At 38.3% G+C, this 17,975-nt stretch overlaps 1 protein-coding gene and 1 non-coding gene across 4 annotated transcripts in view; both read right to left on the reverse strand.

The window, feature by feature from the left end:
- Window positions 1-1,103: 1,103 nt before the first annotated feature.
- Window positions 1,104-17,975, reverse strand: part of eprs1 (glutamyl-prolyl-tRNA synthetase 1) — a 34,637-nt gene continuing 17,765 nt past the window's right edge. For 2 of the 3 annotated variants that reach the window (XM_056245540.1, XM_056245538.1), the window contains 20 exons: window positions 17,471-17,678; window positions 15,453-15,565; window positions 15,209-15,326; window positions 14,732-15,121; window positions 13,746-13,958; window positions 12,775-13,017; window positions 12,449-12,679; window positions 12,058-12,335; window positions 11,697-11,748; window positions 11,398-11,607; window positions 8,808-8,880; window positions 8,637-8,716; window positions 8,450-8,551; window positions 8,179-8,334; window positions 5,547-5,744; window positions 5,298-5,471; window positions 2,742-2,902; window positions 2,561-2,639; window positions 2,405-2,469; window positions 1,104-1,542 (listed from right to left, as the gene is read on the reverse strand). In XM_056245540.1, the coding sequence (XP_056101515.1) occupies window positions 1,392-1,542; window positions 2,405-2,469; window positions 2,561-2,639; window positions 2,742-2,902; window positions 5,298-5,471; window positions 5,547-5,744; window positions 8,179-8,334; window positions 8,450-8,551; window positions 8,637-8,716; window positions 8,808-8,880; window positions 11,398-11,607; window positions 11,697-11,748; window positions 12,058-12,335; window positions 12,449-12,679; window positions 12,775-13,017; window positions 13,746-13,958; window positions 14,732-15,121; window positions 15,209-15,326; window positions 15,453-15,565; window positions 17,471-17,678 (3,295 nt within the window). In that variant the 3' untranslated portion in view covers window positions 1,104-1,391. The remainder of the gene's footprint in view (window positions 1,543-2,404; window positions 2,470-2,560; window positions 2,640-2,741; window positions 2,903-5,297; window positions 5,472-5,546; window positions 5,745-8,178; window positions 8,335-8,449; window positions 8,552-8,636; window positions 8,717-8,807; window positions 8,881-11,397; window positions 11,608-11,696; window positions 11,749-12,057; window positions 12,336-12,448; window positions 12,680-12,774; window positions 13,018-13,745; window positions 13,959-14,731; window positions 15,122-15,208; window positions 15,327-15,452; window positions 15,566-17,470; window positions 17,679-17,975) is intronic. The other variant, XM_056245539.1, reaches the window with a different exon arrangement.
- On the reverse strand, window positions 11,842-11,975 carry LOC130080326 (small nucleolar RNA SNORA47). Its single transcript, XR_008806666.1, has one exon. It is a non-coding gene; the product is annotated as a small nucleolar RNA SNORA47 (small nucleolar RNA).

The raw sequence follows: 17,975 nt of genomic DNA on the forward strand, positions 1-17,975 counted from the left end.
GCCATTTATTTCAGTGAAGTGTGTCTTATTTTCTTAACTTTACGCATCATAATAAGCCTATATCATACTTTTTTTTTCTTGTATTACACCAAATCACTGAACCAGTAAATTCTACACACATTTTCAATTTGTTCAACATGAGACTAAATGAATAATTATTAGTTGTAGAGGTTAAAGAAACAAATACTGATTCAGCCGTTTACTGTAAATCTGATTCTCAGAACAAATGTTGTTTCTCTGGGACTCCCTGAAAAAGTCCCTCAGTTTCTGAACAAGTTATAATCGCTCAAACTGTGTTTTTGTAAAATAAATGTCATTTCAGTATAATTCTCACAATTAAAGGTTAACAGCTTGTAAAAAGTATTTTCTTCAGCCAGTTGAAGACACAATAAACTTGTATGTGTGCACTGTGCACATAATCAAGATTTAACCACCTCCATCTCATTTTAATCCTGGGAAAAAACGTTTGTAAATATGTATATATGTGTGTGTGTGTGTGTATATATATACATATATATACACACACACACACACTATTGCAACTTGACTCGTTATTGAAATCATATTACATAGTTGTGCTTGGAGTCAACTGTTTTATTTGTGATAAAGCAGTGAAACATGTGAAACTGGGCAGATGTTATTTTTGCCCAGGCTGTCATACAAAATAGAGAACCAACTAAGTATTAATAACTGATCATGTTATAGTCAATGTATGCTGTTTCCTGTGAGCTTTTTGTTTTTCTATGCATTTGTTTTTATAGAAAAATAAAACTTGTAGCTATAGTTCACTTTTTTTTGTCAAATAATTATGCAGATAAAAACCCTAAACCAAGTTTAGTGTTTTGTTCTTCCCTCATATTTTAAAAAAATATATATATATATTATTATATATTTTGATGATTTAATTGAACTTGTAGGGACATTAAAAACGATCCCCTCCTGACATCACTTTTGGCCACTACTGTAGTGTAGTAAATGTTTATGTACTATATAAGAAGAGTGAAATCCCTTGGTTTATGGAGCGTTACATAATCATTTAAGAAAACAGCTTAATTTCTGATCCCCATGTAAACATACAAGTCACAAAAAGCACAAAAACGATAGAAATTCAGAATCCCTTTATTACAGATAATGTTTAGTTTACAATTGTCAGAAATTTATTTAGGACAAAGATGTGCAAAGGTTTAATATGGTCGCATAGAACATCAAATCTCAGCCTAAAACTCTACCTGTCAGCTAGTAAATCTGTGACCAGAAAAATAGAGGGTTCCTCCAAAATATAGTAAAAAGCAGTATTTCGAGTGGTTAGAGATGATGACAGATGTCTTACAGTTATCCTACTAGTGCATTTGATGATAAGGGGAATCACTATTTGGGGATGACAGACGGTTTCAGTAACTGCGACCGAACAACGTGTAGTACTGAGCAGGCTCTTTGCCGCTGACGCACATCTGGCCGGCCTGCAGGGTCTTCAAGGGGTTGAAGGGGATACACAGACTCTTGGCTCCCATTGAAGGTGCACCAGGCTCCAGGTCTTGATCCCTGAAGACACAGGAAAAAGTGTATGTGTTAAGAGTACCCACTTCTATCTTATCTTTTTTCTTTGAATTGATATAAATATATTCTAGGTGTTCAAGGCCAGAGGTTTCTAAACAGGGCTTCCTGGGGTCAATGGAAAAAGAAGTGTGTGTATGTGTGTGTATCTTTGGTTAATGCATTAACATGTAATGTATACATTTTTAACACTATTACAGAATTTGACATTAAGAAATAAACAATAACTGTATAAAAAAGCTGTAAACTTTGAATGCTACCAACTTCCAATATTTGAATTAGTTTTGCCTTTAGTAGTAACAATATAAAATACATTTAAATATTTAAATAAATAAAATGTATTAATAAAATAAATAAAATATTTTATTACTTAAATCATTTTTTTTAATTTTTAAAAAATATTTTAAGAAAAAACTAAAGACAAAGTTTCCAGGGTTTTTAAGACCTGCTCAAATAAAATGAATGCCATTTAGGCGAGGTAGAGCAAGATCTATGGTCACATATTAAACCATAAATAGACTGTAAAAACTTAACTTCAGTTCAAATAGTCTAATAAAAATGAAATGTTTTGCCTAACAAATAGCCTGATAAAATGTTCTAACATTTCAGCCTTTAAAACATTTTTTAAGAGATATAAATGGCATAAAGTAAACGGTCATGATTCAGCAGCAACAGTAGATGATAATCAAGAAATTGCTTGGCATAAATGTGCAGTATTCATTGATTGCATTTGAAATCTTTTTTCATTGAAATGCATTTGAGATTTTGGCATTGAAATGTTTAAGTATTTAAATAACTAAATACTGGTTATCTAGGAAAAACAACCCAAAAGCATAGATTAGTCTCTTACTTGGCTGTTATCTTCTTAATCCAGTCCTCACACTCAATGCCTCCACAGAAGGGAATCTGTACAATCTGTAAGAAATTACATAAATTAGGCACCTTTCTGGTTTTAATTGAAAACTAATAGTATCCAAGGAGCTCTGGATCCACACAGTTTACTTACCCTTCCCTGGTCCAGATCTTTCTGGAATTGTTCCATCGTATCGGCCACAACCATGTGTTTGTTCAAATCATCAGAGGCCCTGTGACAAGTTGAAAATAGTAAATCATTCTGCCTCTGATGGAAATGGCAGATCTCAAATGTAGTGATAGTAGGTGAAGAACAAGAAAGCTTTTGTTTGTACCGTTTAAAGAGATTGTTCTGGATCTCTTCCAGAAGGATTGGGATTCTCTTCACGGCATCAGCCTCTGGCACGGTGATTTTCTGTCCCGTGTCTCTCCTTACTGCTACAAACTGGCCCTGTTTTAAGTCCTTCGGCCCAACCTCAAACCTTATGGGCACACCCTGCATTCAGAAAACTGGACGTCAAACAAAGCTTTTGTGCATTGGTGGTATGGCTGTTTCGATTTAAATTATGAAAACACCATAATCAAGATCAATTACGAGTTGCATTCTGTTCCCTTCCTTAAAGCGGTGGCTTTCGCCCCTGCTAGGGTTGTCACAATACCAAAATTCCAGTAGTCAATACCAATACCAGTAAAATTTCACGGCTCTCGGTACCAATTTCGGTATCATAGCAAAAACAGTTGGAACCAAGTAGCAAATCATAAAAATAAGTAAAAATAAGTAGTTGGAACTACTTTGCAATGTATTGAGGAGCATGAGAAACAAAACTTTTATCCAAAATGTATATGGGTTGTAAACAGAAAGCGAGTGTATAATCAGTGTCAATCATTCAGAATACATTCAGCACCTGCTCACTGAGATCTACAAAAACAATATAAACTAAAAAAGCTGTCTACACAGCACAATTAATCTCTTATTTACATTGTGTTTACACTTCGTAAGTAACAATGAAAGGATTTGCGAGGGTGCAGAACTCTAAAGTGTGTGGTGAATGAAAACTCCAGTGTTTTGGACAGTGTTGAACGGATTCTGACTAACTTAAACACCTCTGACTGGCCATTGCGTTCCCACGCTTAACAGATATGTCTGTGATTGGCTATGGCTACAATGATCAACATTTCAAAAACACCTTGTAAAAAGAAACCTCTTCACAGAGCGCTTCCACAGACACACACGGGAGCGTTTGAAAGCAGCCGCCTATCAGCACAGCAGGTACCCAATTTCCCTGGTTTTTAGTACCACTGGTACTGATACCAAATGTAGCATCCAAATTAGTCAAATCATGAAATGTGACTGTAGTAAAATACAGTCTACTCAGGATGTTTGATATTAAAAAGAGAAATATTGCAAGCGTTTTAAGCTGTGAAAGATAGAGCGGAACACAGACAAGCGAAATATACTTGGGTAGTTATGTGTTAAATGAGCATAAACAGTTGATCTGTAGTCAGTATACAGGATCCATGAATTAGGCCTAATATACCGGCTGCTGTCTGTGCCAATGTTACAAAAGAAAAAAAAACATCTGATTTATAACTTTAGTTGCTTTAATAAAAATCTATTTAATTCATTAAGGCGAGACACGGCAGGAAAAAACAGATTTTTCATGCAGTGCTCAGTTTTGACATTTTGGGCTAGTTTACTCCTTCAATATGTGTTCTTTCAAGCTGCTATAAAGAAAGCTCTGAGTCTGCTGCACAATGCTATGTAACCCAAATATGGGCATTTCCTTTCTATCAGTAACCAATCGTGAATGTCCAAAGGGTGATTTAAAGCTAATGACGAAAACTGCTGGTTCCAGCTAACGTGACTCGCTCAGACGCATCACGTGGTGTACTCTGCCAAAGTTCATTCATTGAGTTACTGCAGTTGTAGGCTTCTTTAAATGCCTTTTTCTCAAAATGAGTTTTTTGTCATTCTCCAGTACAAACTTCTCAGCCTATGTAGCACCTATGTACATCCAACTTTCCAGTTATACACTTTTATTTTCAGAGGGATTTGTTAATAAATCATTTCTGGCCTGATTTATGTGACATTTTAATTAAAAAAATATGGCGAAAATCGATTTTTTAAGGCTATGGACAGTATATTTTGATTTCCTAGGTAATGAAAGCATATATCCTGAAACCCCTCTGAACTTTTTTTTTTTCATCTTGTGTGTAAACAAATTGAAAAAAGAATTTTGCACCTGGCTTTATCATATGTTCAGATCTATCTACCGAAAATATATGCAAAATTGCGCATATTTAATGAGATAATGCCTAATTTGCCTAATTCAACTTACAAATTTCAAAAACTTAATACATTTTTTTAAGATACTTGTGTAAGTAATCAACTGAGGAAGTTTCATGGTGATATCTATTTAAAAAAAATCCCTATTCACCTGTAGTGTCTCGCCTTAATACAGTGTGTTATTTACATTTGATTGCTTTATTCAGTTTCTTTATAGTAAGCTATTAGTTGAATACTGTTAGATACATAGATTTACATGAAATACTTAAAGTATTGCTTATTTCATTTTTTTGTTGCACTACTGATTGTTAACTTTAGTCTAGCATTAATTTCTAAGGTATCAGAATTGATATCAAAAATTGTAAAATTTCACTGTTATCCAAAATGTTGATATAGCAACCTTATTTCCAGCAAAATATACTTGATATAGATCACAAACAAAACAAAAAACTGAGTTTATTTAAGATTTTGTTCCTTTCACCCACACAACACTAATCGTGTTAATCAAGATTACAATACTGACCAAAATAATCGTGATTATGATTTTTGCCATAATCAAGCAGCCCTAATTGAGGGATTATGCTGAGATGAAGACCCTACATACCTTCAGCTCCCAATGATTGAACTTCCAGCCAGGCGAGTAATTATCCCGCAGGTCGGCCTTGACTCTGATATTGGCCTCCTGTAGTCTGGAAAGATACTTGGAGCACTGGGCCAACAGAAGGTCTTTCTCTGCTTCTGGCAGAGTGGCTGTGATGCCACAAGGAATGATGACGACCTGCAAATCAGAGTTTAAGTTTGCATACAATGCTATGATCCATTATAAACAAGAAATGGTGGATCTCCAGCACACCTGTAGACATGCTACTCTGGGTGGCAGCACCAGGCCCATGTTGTCTCCATGAACCATCGTCAGGACTCCGATGGTCCGAGTGGTGATTCCCCATGAGTTCTGGAAGGCCAGCTGCTTCTCGCCTGGTCTCTTAGGGTCCTCAAAAACAATCTCAAACATTCTGGAGAAGTTCTGGCCCAGGTGATGGGATGTGGCACCCTGAGAGAGCAATAAGGAGTTTTAGGGCGCTTTCACACTTGGTTCGCTGTTCCGAACCCGAGTTTGATTGCTCCCCCCCTCCCCCCGATGGACTTTGTTCACATTATATTATTTGTATCCATTTTGAAAATGTCAGCTTTTTTATGTGTTTTCCAGTTGTGTTTTTATCTTTTCGTCAGCCCATACATCTAACAAGGTTTCAATTTCTTCTGATGACCAAAGTAAATCTTGAAAGTGGGGGTTTAAACATCCCACATATGTGTTTTTAAGATGCCATTGCATGCTAAATAAGTTTGAATTTAAAAATTCAAGTCTCAGACACATGCTGTATAGTATGTATTGACCTTTTGCGCATTATACAAGCATTTAAAAAAAAAGGAATGTTTATATGTAAACAGTCCATTCTGTCTTAAGGGATTGTAAACAGGGGGGAATGTTTCTTTGTTATTTACTCCTTGTCTTTTTTTTATATTTGGAAAAAATACTTTAATCATGCACAAATGTATCATCCATTTTTATTATTATTATTTTAAACAGTACTTTTATAATTACATTTTGTTTATAATTAAACAATTAAAGTAATTAGTAAGTTAATTATACTACTGAGAGTATAAGAAGTCGCTGAGAGCGTCGTTAAGGGTAACGGCAGCAGACAGCGCACACGAAGCGTGCTCTGTGGGGGCCCCGCTGGGCATTACTGGTGTAGCACCACCCCAGCAGAGTACGTCCCTGGGCTAGAGGTCCAGTGGCACCGTAAACCGGCTCAATCCCTTCCATCTCAGATAGGGGATCCCCGAATTTAGTGAATCAGGCAGTTAGGGATACTAACAAAAATAGGGTTGTTTGCCAGGGATGCATCAGGAACGATTCCGAGAGAAAAAATAAAAGAAGTTGTGACCCAAATTGGCGTGGACCAGTATTACTTTATTTTATTTTTTATTCCAAACTGTTTTAATTATTCTTATTTGTTTTGATTATTTTAATTTCTTCTATGTATAAGCACTTTGAATTACCATTGTGTAGGGTTGGGTACCGAAACTCGGTGCCAATAGGGAACCGGTTCCGACGTAAACGGTAGTAACCAGACCGAATAAGAAAGAAAATTTCGGTGCCTGATTTCGGTGCCTAACTTCATTAGGCACACACGCGCACACACACACACGCAAGGTCTCTCGCTCTCTCTCTCTCCGCCGTGCGTGTGCTACACAGTTTGGAGCACAGTTTCTTCTGTCTCGCATGCGCGCTCTTTCTCGCAAGGTTTGGCTGCATTTCACGTGTAAAATTACGTGTCAGAACGCCCTCTGGGTGTGCCGATAGTCTGAATCCCATATAGAATCAAGCCAATTCATTGGCTGATGGCGCCGCATCGACGCACTTACGTCGTCATACTATGTTGGCGCGCGCGCGCCATCTGCTCCTCAGATTTCTCTGCCGAAAAAGGAAGCTGGTCGACAGCGCGAGGAGCTTGGCTGCGTCCCGTTCCCTATTGAGAGATATGTTACACCAACCAGAGATGTTCTCTTTCATAGGTTCACTCACCGCTGCGTAGCGAAGAAGCAGTGGATTTGTATTTGTAGGCTGCTGTATCACGTGCCGTTTGAACTGACGCGCTACAGCGATCTGTCACATTTCAAAGAGCCAAAACGTTATTTATTGTGTGAATCTCGTAAAAATATTGACAGAATCTGACAGCTGTGGATTTGTTCCATATCAAAAGTAACCTTCTCTGTCTTGTCTGTCAGTGTCCTCTTTGTCCGCGATTTTTCTGTGTGAAAAGGGTCATTTGCGTGAGTCTCACGGTCAATGCGTGAGAGTTGGCAGCTCTGCCTGCTAGTAATCTCTATTAATCTCCAGTATTATTACATTGTTTGATACAATATTGTTTCATTTGATATTATGTAAATATGAATTTTTATTTTATATTGGATTTATTATTACCATATGTTACTTGTATTTATATTGTTTAAAGATTTAAGTTAATATTGTGTCCAGTTTGGCCCTGTAAATTAAAGGGTATTAGTTTTTGATAAAGTGTGTGCGGTTTCATTTTCTTAAGTACCGATTTAAGAACCGTTTAAGCACCGGAACCGTTTAAAAAATACCGAGTAGGTACTGGAATCGGATAAAACCCAAACGATACCCAACCCTACCATTGTGTATGAAATGTGCTAATAAACTTGCCTTGCCTAATTAAACATTCTGGGCATCAAGAGCCAAAATGCAAAAAATGCTAAATGCAAACAATTTTTTTATAAATGTATTGCAGCACATTTTGTAATGGGAGCTAAATATAGTTATAATACTGAATAGGAAGGTCTCTGGCAATTCTCAGCCCTACTAAACAATGACTGTAAAATAAAGGCCCTGATATGCTCACGGCAAAGTTCTTTTTAGTTCTTTACTTAGGAGTAAAATAATTGTGATATACGCTTACCTGAATTGCTCTGCCGCTCGCTGAGATGTAAGCCTCCACAGTGGTAGTGTAATCTCCTCCTGCAAACTTCTCCTTCTCTGTTTTCCTGCCCTTGACCACAGGGATGGCCATCAGCTCCTCGTACACCCGAGTATACAGGTCCAAAATCTGCAACACCTGCACACATGATGGTTAAAAGAGTGGGAGGTTCAGAAACATGCTACAATTATTTCAGGATCAGCATGTAAATATTAAATTGTGAGTGAGGTGTGACTGATCACATTTAACCAACCTCCTCTGCAGCTTCCTCTTTGGTGGCAAACGCTGTGTGTCCCTCCTGCCAAAGAAACTCTCTGGTTCTCAGGAAGGGCTGTGGGTGTTTAAACTCCCAACGCTGAGAACAGCAAGAAACTGAATAAATACACAGGCCTTTAATTGAGATGTGTTTGTAAAAGTGTATGACTGAGGCTGAAACTGACCACAACACTGCACCACTGGTTGAGTTTGATGGGCAGATCTCTGTGTGACTGGACCCACTTGGCATAGGCGGGATACATCACTGCATCAATGTAAGAAGAATGCAAATGTATTAAAAAGATAATACAAACATAAGAATCCAGTCCATTTCAGATACAGCTGCAGTTGCTTACCTGTCTCACTAGTGGGACGTATAGCGATGGGCTCCGCCAGCTCTGTCTTTCCTGATCTTGTCACCCAAGCAACCTAAAGACATTTGCAGATAAAAAGCACAAATCTTTGAGTGGCTATTTATACATATTTATTATCCACACACTGAAAAGCCCCAAATACAATCCACCATAACATGATCTTGTTCCAATCATCCATTATTATAATTTTAAAAATATGCACTTATTTGATTAAAAACACAATTTAAAAGAAAATAATTGAAAATAACTTTTTGCTATCTTAATATATTTTAAAATGTAATTTATTTCTGTGATGGTAAAGCTAAATTTCAAGCAGCCATTACTCAAGTCTTCAGTGTCACATTCTAATTATAATATGCTGACTTAATTCTCAAGTAAAATTTCGTATTATTTTTATTTTTAGGGGGTAGTCGTGGCCTAATGTTTAGAGTCAGACTGGTAACTCGAAGGTTGTGAATTAAATTCTCAATACCGGCAGGATATGACTGAGGTGACTTTGAGCAAGGCACCTTACCCCCAATCGCTCCCTGGGCGCTAGGGCTGTAACGATACACCAAACCCACGATTCGATTCGTATCATGATTTTGGACCCACGATTCGATTCGTATCGCGATTCTATCACGGGGGCGGGGCTTGTGGTGAAAAAAAGAGATTTTGAGAGAAGAAAAAAAAATACCGGTATTTTTATTAAATAACATTAGGAAAAACCTGTATAATCTAAACACCAAAGAACAATAATAACTATGCAAATTATTATACTATACTAGGCAGTGTAGGCTGCTGCTTTTGGGCTGTGTTCTGTACTCCAACTAAATTGATTTCGGGATGGTGCCGTAGGATATGCATCTGCATGTTGGACGTGTTGCCGGTCAATTGAGGATTAATTTAATGCACTTTCTGAGAATATATATTTCAAGTTTTGGCTGCAAATTTCACGTCCATAATGCTGAAATTGCCAAATTGTAAATAATTTATCCTCAACTAGTTTTGTGGTGTAGGTCTACGTAGGCTATTTTATAATTTTAACTTCAAATAATACTAATAGTAATTTAAAGATGTGGTAGTTCTCATGAGCCTGGGGGGGGGGGGGGGGGGGATAAATTATTACATTTATCTTGCCTAAATGTTTGCGCTCATTGCATTTTTACAATTGGGTAATATTGTTAAGAATTTACACATCACAAGGAAGCTTGATTTAAATTTTTTAATTAAATTGAAAAAAGTAGCACAAATAAATACAATAGAATAAAGATACAAATAAAGACAATTAAAGAGAAAAGTTTTTGAATAGGTCTAACACTAGTATTCATATACAGAAACTGAATAAAGTAATCAAATGGAAAATAACACTGGGTAGTATTTTAGTCCTGAATAAATTAAATACATAGGCTATTAATCCTGATTCCTTTAACTTAAAGCCATCTTTTGTTGTTTTGACAACAAAATTAATGACAGACACATATGGCTGCCGTCACTTTAAGAGCTAGTGCACGGATCCTGTGTTCATTATACTGGCATGCGTTTTATGCTTATTAAAGACAAAACCGACTATATTTAGAGTATAGCCTACTCACAAAGACCGAAATTGACAATTTTGCGTGTTAAAGCAATATAATTCGCGAAAAATAGTTACTAGCCAGCTGTTTTTGAGGCAGATTTTCTATGAATGTGCGCATAGAAAATAATCTCAGAGAGCGCGCGAGCACTGATTAGTTTAAAATCGCTTGAATGTTCAAACTGGTAAGACTTAAAAAGACTTCAGTCACGATCCACTGCTGGCCCGATTGTGCAAGTGAATATTCCGTCATGTCCCGACCTTACAGTCTATGGTCCCGACTCCACAACGCGAGTGTGTATTATCGCCGCAGCGCTTGATGCCTGCCTTGCACAAAACATTATGAGAAAAGATAGAAGACGCGCGGCACCGCTGAACACTCACGCTGTTTGTGAAATTGCGTCTGGAAGATAGTTGTTAAAAGAATGATTTGATTTTATTATCTGTGTGGATTACGATTGCGGGAATTTCCCGCATTATAAATGGGAGACCTGCGGGAATGATTAGAATTATGCGCAATACCCGCAATCCCGCGCCGAAATTCGAGCCCTGGTTCTGGACAGGAAGTTGGAAGGGGTGTGATCGTGATTCTGCCTTCTCACATCGCGATACAGGATCGTGGACCTGAGTATCGCGATTTCGATTTTATATCGCGTATCGTTACAGCCCTACTGGGCGCCACAGCAAAAATGGCTGCCCACTGCTCCGGGTGTGTGTCCACAGTTTGCAGTGTGTGTGTGTGTTTGTGTTCACTACTCACTACTCCTAATGTGTGTGCACTAACTTGGATGGGTTAAATGCAGAGGACAAATTCCGAGTATGGGTTACCATAGTTGGCCTTCACGTGTCACTTGAATGTTGAAAACAGTTGTGGTTCTTAATATTTTTGTGGAAAAAGTGATAGATTATCCATTATAAATGTCTTTACTGTGACTCGAACTATTTAATGCATCCTTGCTGAAAAAAAGTATTAACTGACCCTAAGCTCCAAATGTTACATTCTTTCCAGCTTCTCACCTCTGGAGCAAAATCTGCAATGTGGGTTTTCTCTTTCTCAAGGGCAGCTTGAGAGATAAACATGGGGAAGTAGCAGTTCTCCACACCCATCTTCCTGATCTCCCGATCAAAGAAATCTTTGATGGCATCCCAGATAGCATAAGACCAGGGCCTCAACACGTAACAACCGCTGACATCGTAGTATTCAATCATCTCTGCCTTAATGATCACCTGAAAACAGCAAATACAAAAAATTTTCAACAGCTGAATAATAAGAACTTTGTAAAGATAGTTTACAAAATCATGTGAGCACAGTCTACCTGTGAGTACCAATCAGCCAAGTTTTCCTCTTTCTTTGCCTCCAGTCCCAGCCTACATTTAAGAAACACAAAATAAGTGAGTGAATCTATAGATACTGCTAGCAAATGGAAAATTTCCTTAATACATAACTGAATAGCCTTTAGTAAAGTGTCCATAAACACAGGTTGTAGTCTGAAAAAGTAATTCAGACAAAAGAGACTGTATTCTGGGTTTAGTCTTGGAGGACAAAACCAGTTGTGGCAGTACTAAAACAACTGCAGAACTTTCTCAAGCCTCCGTTTAAGAATTTATCCATGTCTCAAGGAAATAAATAAAGGGCATTTGACACTGTACGGATTACTTCGCGTTTTTGCCTCTCACCGTGTCTGTTTCTTTGGCCCCTGGCCTTCTCCTGCTCCACCTGCTCCAGAGTCTTGACCTTGTTGAGGTTTCTCTCCTCCCTTCTGCTGCTTACGTCCTCCTCCTCCTCCTCCACCCTGCTTCTCAGATTTGTTCTCCCGCTCCTTGCGGTTCTTGTCTTCCCCCCCTGTGTTCCCAGAGCCTCCTGGGGTAGTCACAGGCTTGTATTCCTCTCCAGTGAGGGCTTTATACTGACCCTTTAGCTCAAGCAGAGTTTTCACCGCTTTATCAACTTGATCCTAAAAAATAAATTAGAATATCAGGAGAGCTCAAATAAAATCATCTTAAAAAATCAAATCACTTCAAAAATTGAATATTTATTAAACTTGTTAGCAAACAAATTCAAACAAACCTTAGGAGCTTTCTCTGCTTTAAGCCGTCTCAGTTGCTCACCCTGCTGGGCTATGTCTGCAAACAGTGCTTGAGCCTGAGGGGAGGAGCTGGATTGAGGTGGGGTGCTGCTAGACTGTGCAGGGGCGGGACCAGAGGAAGGAGGCACGCCTGGTTTGTATTCCTGTCCAGTTTGCTGTTTGTACTCAGCTTTAAGACTCAGCAACTGCTTCACAGCCACATCTACCTGATCCTGTACAAATATGAACAATTGTTGAATACTACTTAGTTTTTTAAAATATCAAATTTTTAATAATTCTATGACCAAAGCTGAGATAAGTCAAAAACCTTGGGTGCCTTGTCTGTTTTCAGTTTCCTCACAAGTTCTCCTTGTTGAGTGACTCGATCATGAATAGACTTAGGAGAGCTGTCAGAGGAGCCAGACGGCATAAGGGTGGTGGCGGCAGGCAGAGCTGGAGTTGATGGAGAAGCACCAGCGGGGGGAACTCCAGGTTTGTAGTCCTGCCCTGTCAACTGCTTATATTCTGCCTTCAGAGCCAAAAGCTGCTTCACTGCTGCATCAACCTGTTCCTGAGGAGGGGAAAGAAATCATGGTGCTTTACCAACAAGTAAATTACAAATTAAACACAATGTTTCCTGAAATCGCCATAGCAACAAAACAAAAAAAGAAGAAAAAATGGTCCTGTCAAGCAGACAAAAACATGAACATGATGAATAGGACATGTGGCTTTGCATGGTTGAACGACGTACTGCTATTATCACTTAGGGTGCACTCACTTTTGTTGACAGGTATTTTGACAATAATGGCTGTATGTTGAGTTATTTTCAGAGGACAGTAAATCTATACTGATAAACAAGCAGCACACTGACTATAAAATATATCCAAGTTTCATTTCTATAGTATTGTCCCTTGAGAAGATATACTAAAACGGTTGCTGAAATGTAAGGGGTGTACTCACTTTTGTGAGATACTGTATATATATATATATATATATATATCCAGAAGAATAAATTATATTACATAACTTTATATAAATTAAATTATTATTTAAATATAATCATATATAATATAAAGCAATTATTTGAAATATATATATATATTTTTTTTTAAATACTTTTTTAGTGGCTAGCTAAAGATGCATATCTGCAACAGATATTGAGTACTAGAAAACATAAAAAATATGTTAGGGAAAAAAAAGTATTGAGTACTGTATAGGGTGGCCCCAGTGCAAAAACAAAATTCTGAAGGAAATATTAATAACACCATAATCTAAAGCAAGATGTAATTACAGTCTCACTTTTGATGCTTTCTCAGCTTTCAGCTTTCTGACCACCTCCCCCTGTTCAGTCACATGCCCATATATGGCAGTTGGGGAGGCGTCAGATGAAGCGGCGGGCTGTGGAGGAGATGATGTGGGAGGAGCCATGCCTGGTTTGTAGTCTTGACCAGTGAGCTGTTTGAACTCAGCTTTGACAGCCAAGAGCTGTTTTACTGCAGCATCTACTTGCTCCTGTAAAATTAAGATGACATGGTCAACAGTGACACCCCAAAATAAACAACAACAAAAAAAGATGGTACAGTTATAGAAAGACTAAACCCCTAGCATGATGTCTGATCTAAAACCTTGTGAGCTGCCTTACCGTTTACTTCTTAGAGAGGCAGCTACCTTGTTAAAATGCAGGCACATTTATCTCTGCTCTGCAAAATAACATGGGTAAAATCCAATAGGAAATTTCAATAGGAATCTGTCCAATAAGGACGTGAGGCCGGAGAACATTTCACAGGTTCAAGATGGTGATGCGAATTTGCAGCATTGACAGAAGAGATATCTGCTTCATTTGAAAGTGATTTCTATGACAATACACTGTTAAAGTCAGCATTAAATGGAAGTTGCGATATTCTTTTCTTCCGTACTGAGACATATTTGAGTGAAACAAATGTAGGGCGGACTTGATTTTGTCCATTGTGAATTGATTAGATAGTTGGATCATTGTTGTTTGCTATTGCTGTTAGGTTTTTCCACCCTTGCACCAAAAAACACAAACCCAGAAAAGAAATGTCGTTGCAAGATGGAGGGGGAAGTCATTTTGATGAAAGATTACGAGGGTATACGAATAAATCCTTTATGATAAATACTGCAATATTCCACACACAAAAAAACAACAATTGTCAATTGTGATTTCATGGTGATGTTAACAATAGACTTTTTGGCCTGTAAAAGTTCAAACCTGACCGCACCCTAAATGAAGCAGACCCTTATAAGCAACTGAATGACCAACAGACCTTGGGTGCTTTTTCAGCCTTCAGTTTTCTGACCACCTCGCCCTGCTCAGCAACACGAGTGAACGGACAACCGGTGGAGGAAGGCCTCGGACTTCCTGCTGCAGGGGTGGGGGCAGAGCTCTTCGGTCCTGGGGTGGAAGTAGGTGGGGCCATACCAGGTTTGTACTCCTGTCCGGTCAGTTGTTTAAACTCAGACTTCAAGGCCAAGAGCTGCTTTAATGCGGCGTCCACTTGCTCTTTAGGGGCCTTGCCTGTCTTGAGCTGTCTGACCAGGTCTCCCTGAGCCACAATGCTGGAGAATAGAGAGGAAGCGTCTCCTGCTGCTGATGGAGCAGGGCTGGAGACAGGAGCCAGCTTGGCTTTGCTCAGAGGAGCAGACTCAGCCTTCACCTGGAGGAAGAACAATATGAAAAGAGTGATCATTTTGTTCAATGTTTGACTTGTTAGGAGAACAAATGGATCCAATTATGTGCTCACAGGTTTAGCGGCTGTCTGGCTCTTGCTCTTGTCCTTGGAGCCAGCAGTGGGCATCTCTTTTGTGTGTCCGTCTGGGATATAGAGCAGGACACAGGGACTCTCCTTGCAGCTGTGGGGGCTAAATAAATAGATCAAATGAAGTACAGAATTAAAACATAACAGAAAACAAACAGAAAAAATATATTTAAATGTTTATAGTTACAAAAGATTCATAATACTGTGTTAAACAGATTAGAGGTGCAACCTGATTGGCTCATACGGCTGATCACAGATATAGAAACCCCGTCTCTGCAGCTGTATGATGTCACCTTTCTTCAAGTCCTTCAGACAAGGGTCTCCTATCATCTTCTCCTCTATCTGAAAAATAAATAATAATACTACTAGGGGTGACCCGAATAGTCGAAGATTCGATGCTTCGATAGGAGGAGCCTGATTCGACTACCAATCTCACGGTCGAATCTTCGCAGATGTGTTATTAAACGAGGATTATGTCATTTTGGCTATATGAGTGTGCTCAATGTCTGATTTCACATAGAACTACTGGTTTTCTGTCAATACGTTAATATACAGCCTATTATGATAATGCTGTCAATAAAAATGTGCAAAGAAAGAAGCTTTTAATAAATATTTTTTAACGTGCGTGCAGCGTGAATAAATCCAAACACCCCGTGACAGATTTAAGTTTCACTTTCGATCCGTGACCGACAGAGGAGCGTCTTGTCGGCAGGGATTTAAATCTTTAAAAATGTCTGGGATAAGAAAATCTAAAGATGCACACCATCAGAAAGGATATTCTCCAAGGCTGGATTTAGCATCAGGAAAACCATGATCGCACTTCTGCCGGCAAACGTTAACAGGTTGGTTTTCCTCGGGACGTTCAAAACGCTTAATGTGAAAAAAGCTTTTAAAACGCTTAAATGGCACTTTTACGTGCTTAATGTATGTACACAGTAGGCTACACACCTTAAGAAACCATTCCATGTGCAGATAAGCAGATGAACCCAGAATATGAACGCAACGCGTTTCTCCTATAGAAAGTCACGTAAAGCTTTTTCTTAACGGTTTTCTATGGGAGGAAAATGCTTAACGTAGCCTATAATAAAATGCGTTGCGTTCATATTCTGGGCTCATCTGCTTTTCTGTAGGCTATATAGTATGCTTTATTAATAAGGTGTGTACAGAATTTGATCTTTTAATATAACAGTTTTAGGACAAAGCCATTAAGCGTTTTTCACGTTAAGTGTTTTAGAATGTATTTTATCCGCGCACACAATTTGAAAAGACTCAAACGGACACAGGCCGAGTGAAAGACTGGATTTTGTTTTTTCGATCAGGTATACAAGTGATTTCAAAACATTTCAGCCGGTTCTAATTTGATTTTTGGATACTGGGAACACGTTTAGCTAAAAAGACTGCCGCTCCAGTTGAGCGTTTATTGTTGTTTCTGCAGTTAAAAAGACAAAGTTGACAATCCTGGCCATACTTTTGTTATTTTAATAATTTCTTTATTTTTATTTTATTAATTGATCACTCAGGGTGATCTAATTTAACTATTTGTGACTTGTGTTTTGAATATTTGTTCCCCTGCACTTTAGGCATTTTGCACACATTTGTTCTGCTTCTTGTGGCTTCTTTGTATTTTTATTTATTATAAATGTATATTGTGTTCTTAATTGTTGATTATTTTTTTACAGGCAATTCAGCCGATTTAATTTGATTTGCATGTGAAATGCAAATCCTGCTATCTGCAGTGTGGCCTTTCTGCAGTTATTTATGTTATTTCTTAGTTTTATTGATCCAAAATGTTTTTATACATTTTCTTCTATATCTTTGTGTGATGTTCTGTACATCGCGGCTTTAAAATGTTAAAGCCCCGCCCCGCCCCCTCCCCAACACCACACACAGGCAGGACTTGATGAATCTGATTCGACTATGAAAATCCTTAGTCGGGGACAGCCCTAAATAATACACATCAGATTTTAAAGTGAGGGGTCTTTTTAAAGAATTTAATACTTTCATTCTGCAAGGATACATTAAATTGATCAAAAGTCACAGTAAAAGACATTTATAATGCTACAAAAAATGGTATTTGAAATAAATACTGTCCTTTTGAACTCTATTCAAATAATAAATGAAAGAACTGAACTTGAAGCGAGAGAATGTGATTTTTATGCTGTTCACACCCCCAAAAAACTGCTCAACTCTGGCACAAATGTAACCACAGAAACACGGACAACACCCCAACAGACTTGAGTACCACACCTTGCTGTTCTTGTTGATGTAATCCTTGAAATCATCATCCTTGCCCAAGACTGGTTTGGTAATGAGGTGCTGGTAGTTGACGCACACAGCAGGCAGGAGGGGGGCACGGCTGGATTCAGTGAGCCAGGTGATCTTAGTGGTCTTTTTATAATCAGTGTTCTCCAGGTTCAGACGACCATCTAGAGACGAGATCGCTCCACTGCTGTCCCTGCAGGCACCAAGACATCAGCAGTAAATCTACATGTAAATGCACATGTATAAGGCTGAGAAAGAATATTATAGGCCTGTGTACCACTGCTTACATACTAGTAGTTCCACATGACAGTGAAATACTAAACAATATTAATGAGCCTTTAAAAAATAAATTAAGCTCAAGCGCACGCATAAAACTTGCCGAGGCTCACCGGCAAAAGTAGTGATTATGAAGGTCAACAAAAAAACAGAATCGAGACTGACTGAATATTTTAATAATCTATTAATAAACAAGTGTTTTCAGGTTCAGTGT

The sequence above is a fragment of the Rhinichthys klamathensis genome, unplaced genomic scaffold (assembly GCF_029890125.1).
Source record: "Rhinichthys klamathensis goyatoka isolate OS25496 unplaced genomic scaffold, OSU_Roscu_1.1 h1tg000032l_1, whole genome shotgun sequence".
NCBI lineage: Eukaryota > Metazoa > Chordata > Actinopteri > Cypriniformes > Leuciscidae > Rhinichthys > Rhinichthys klamathensis.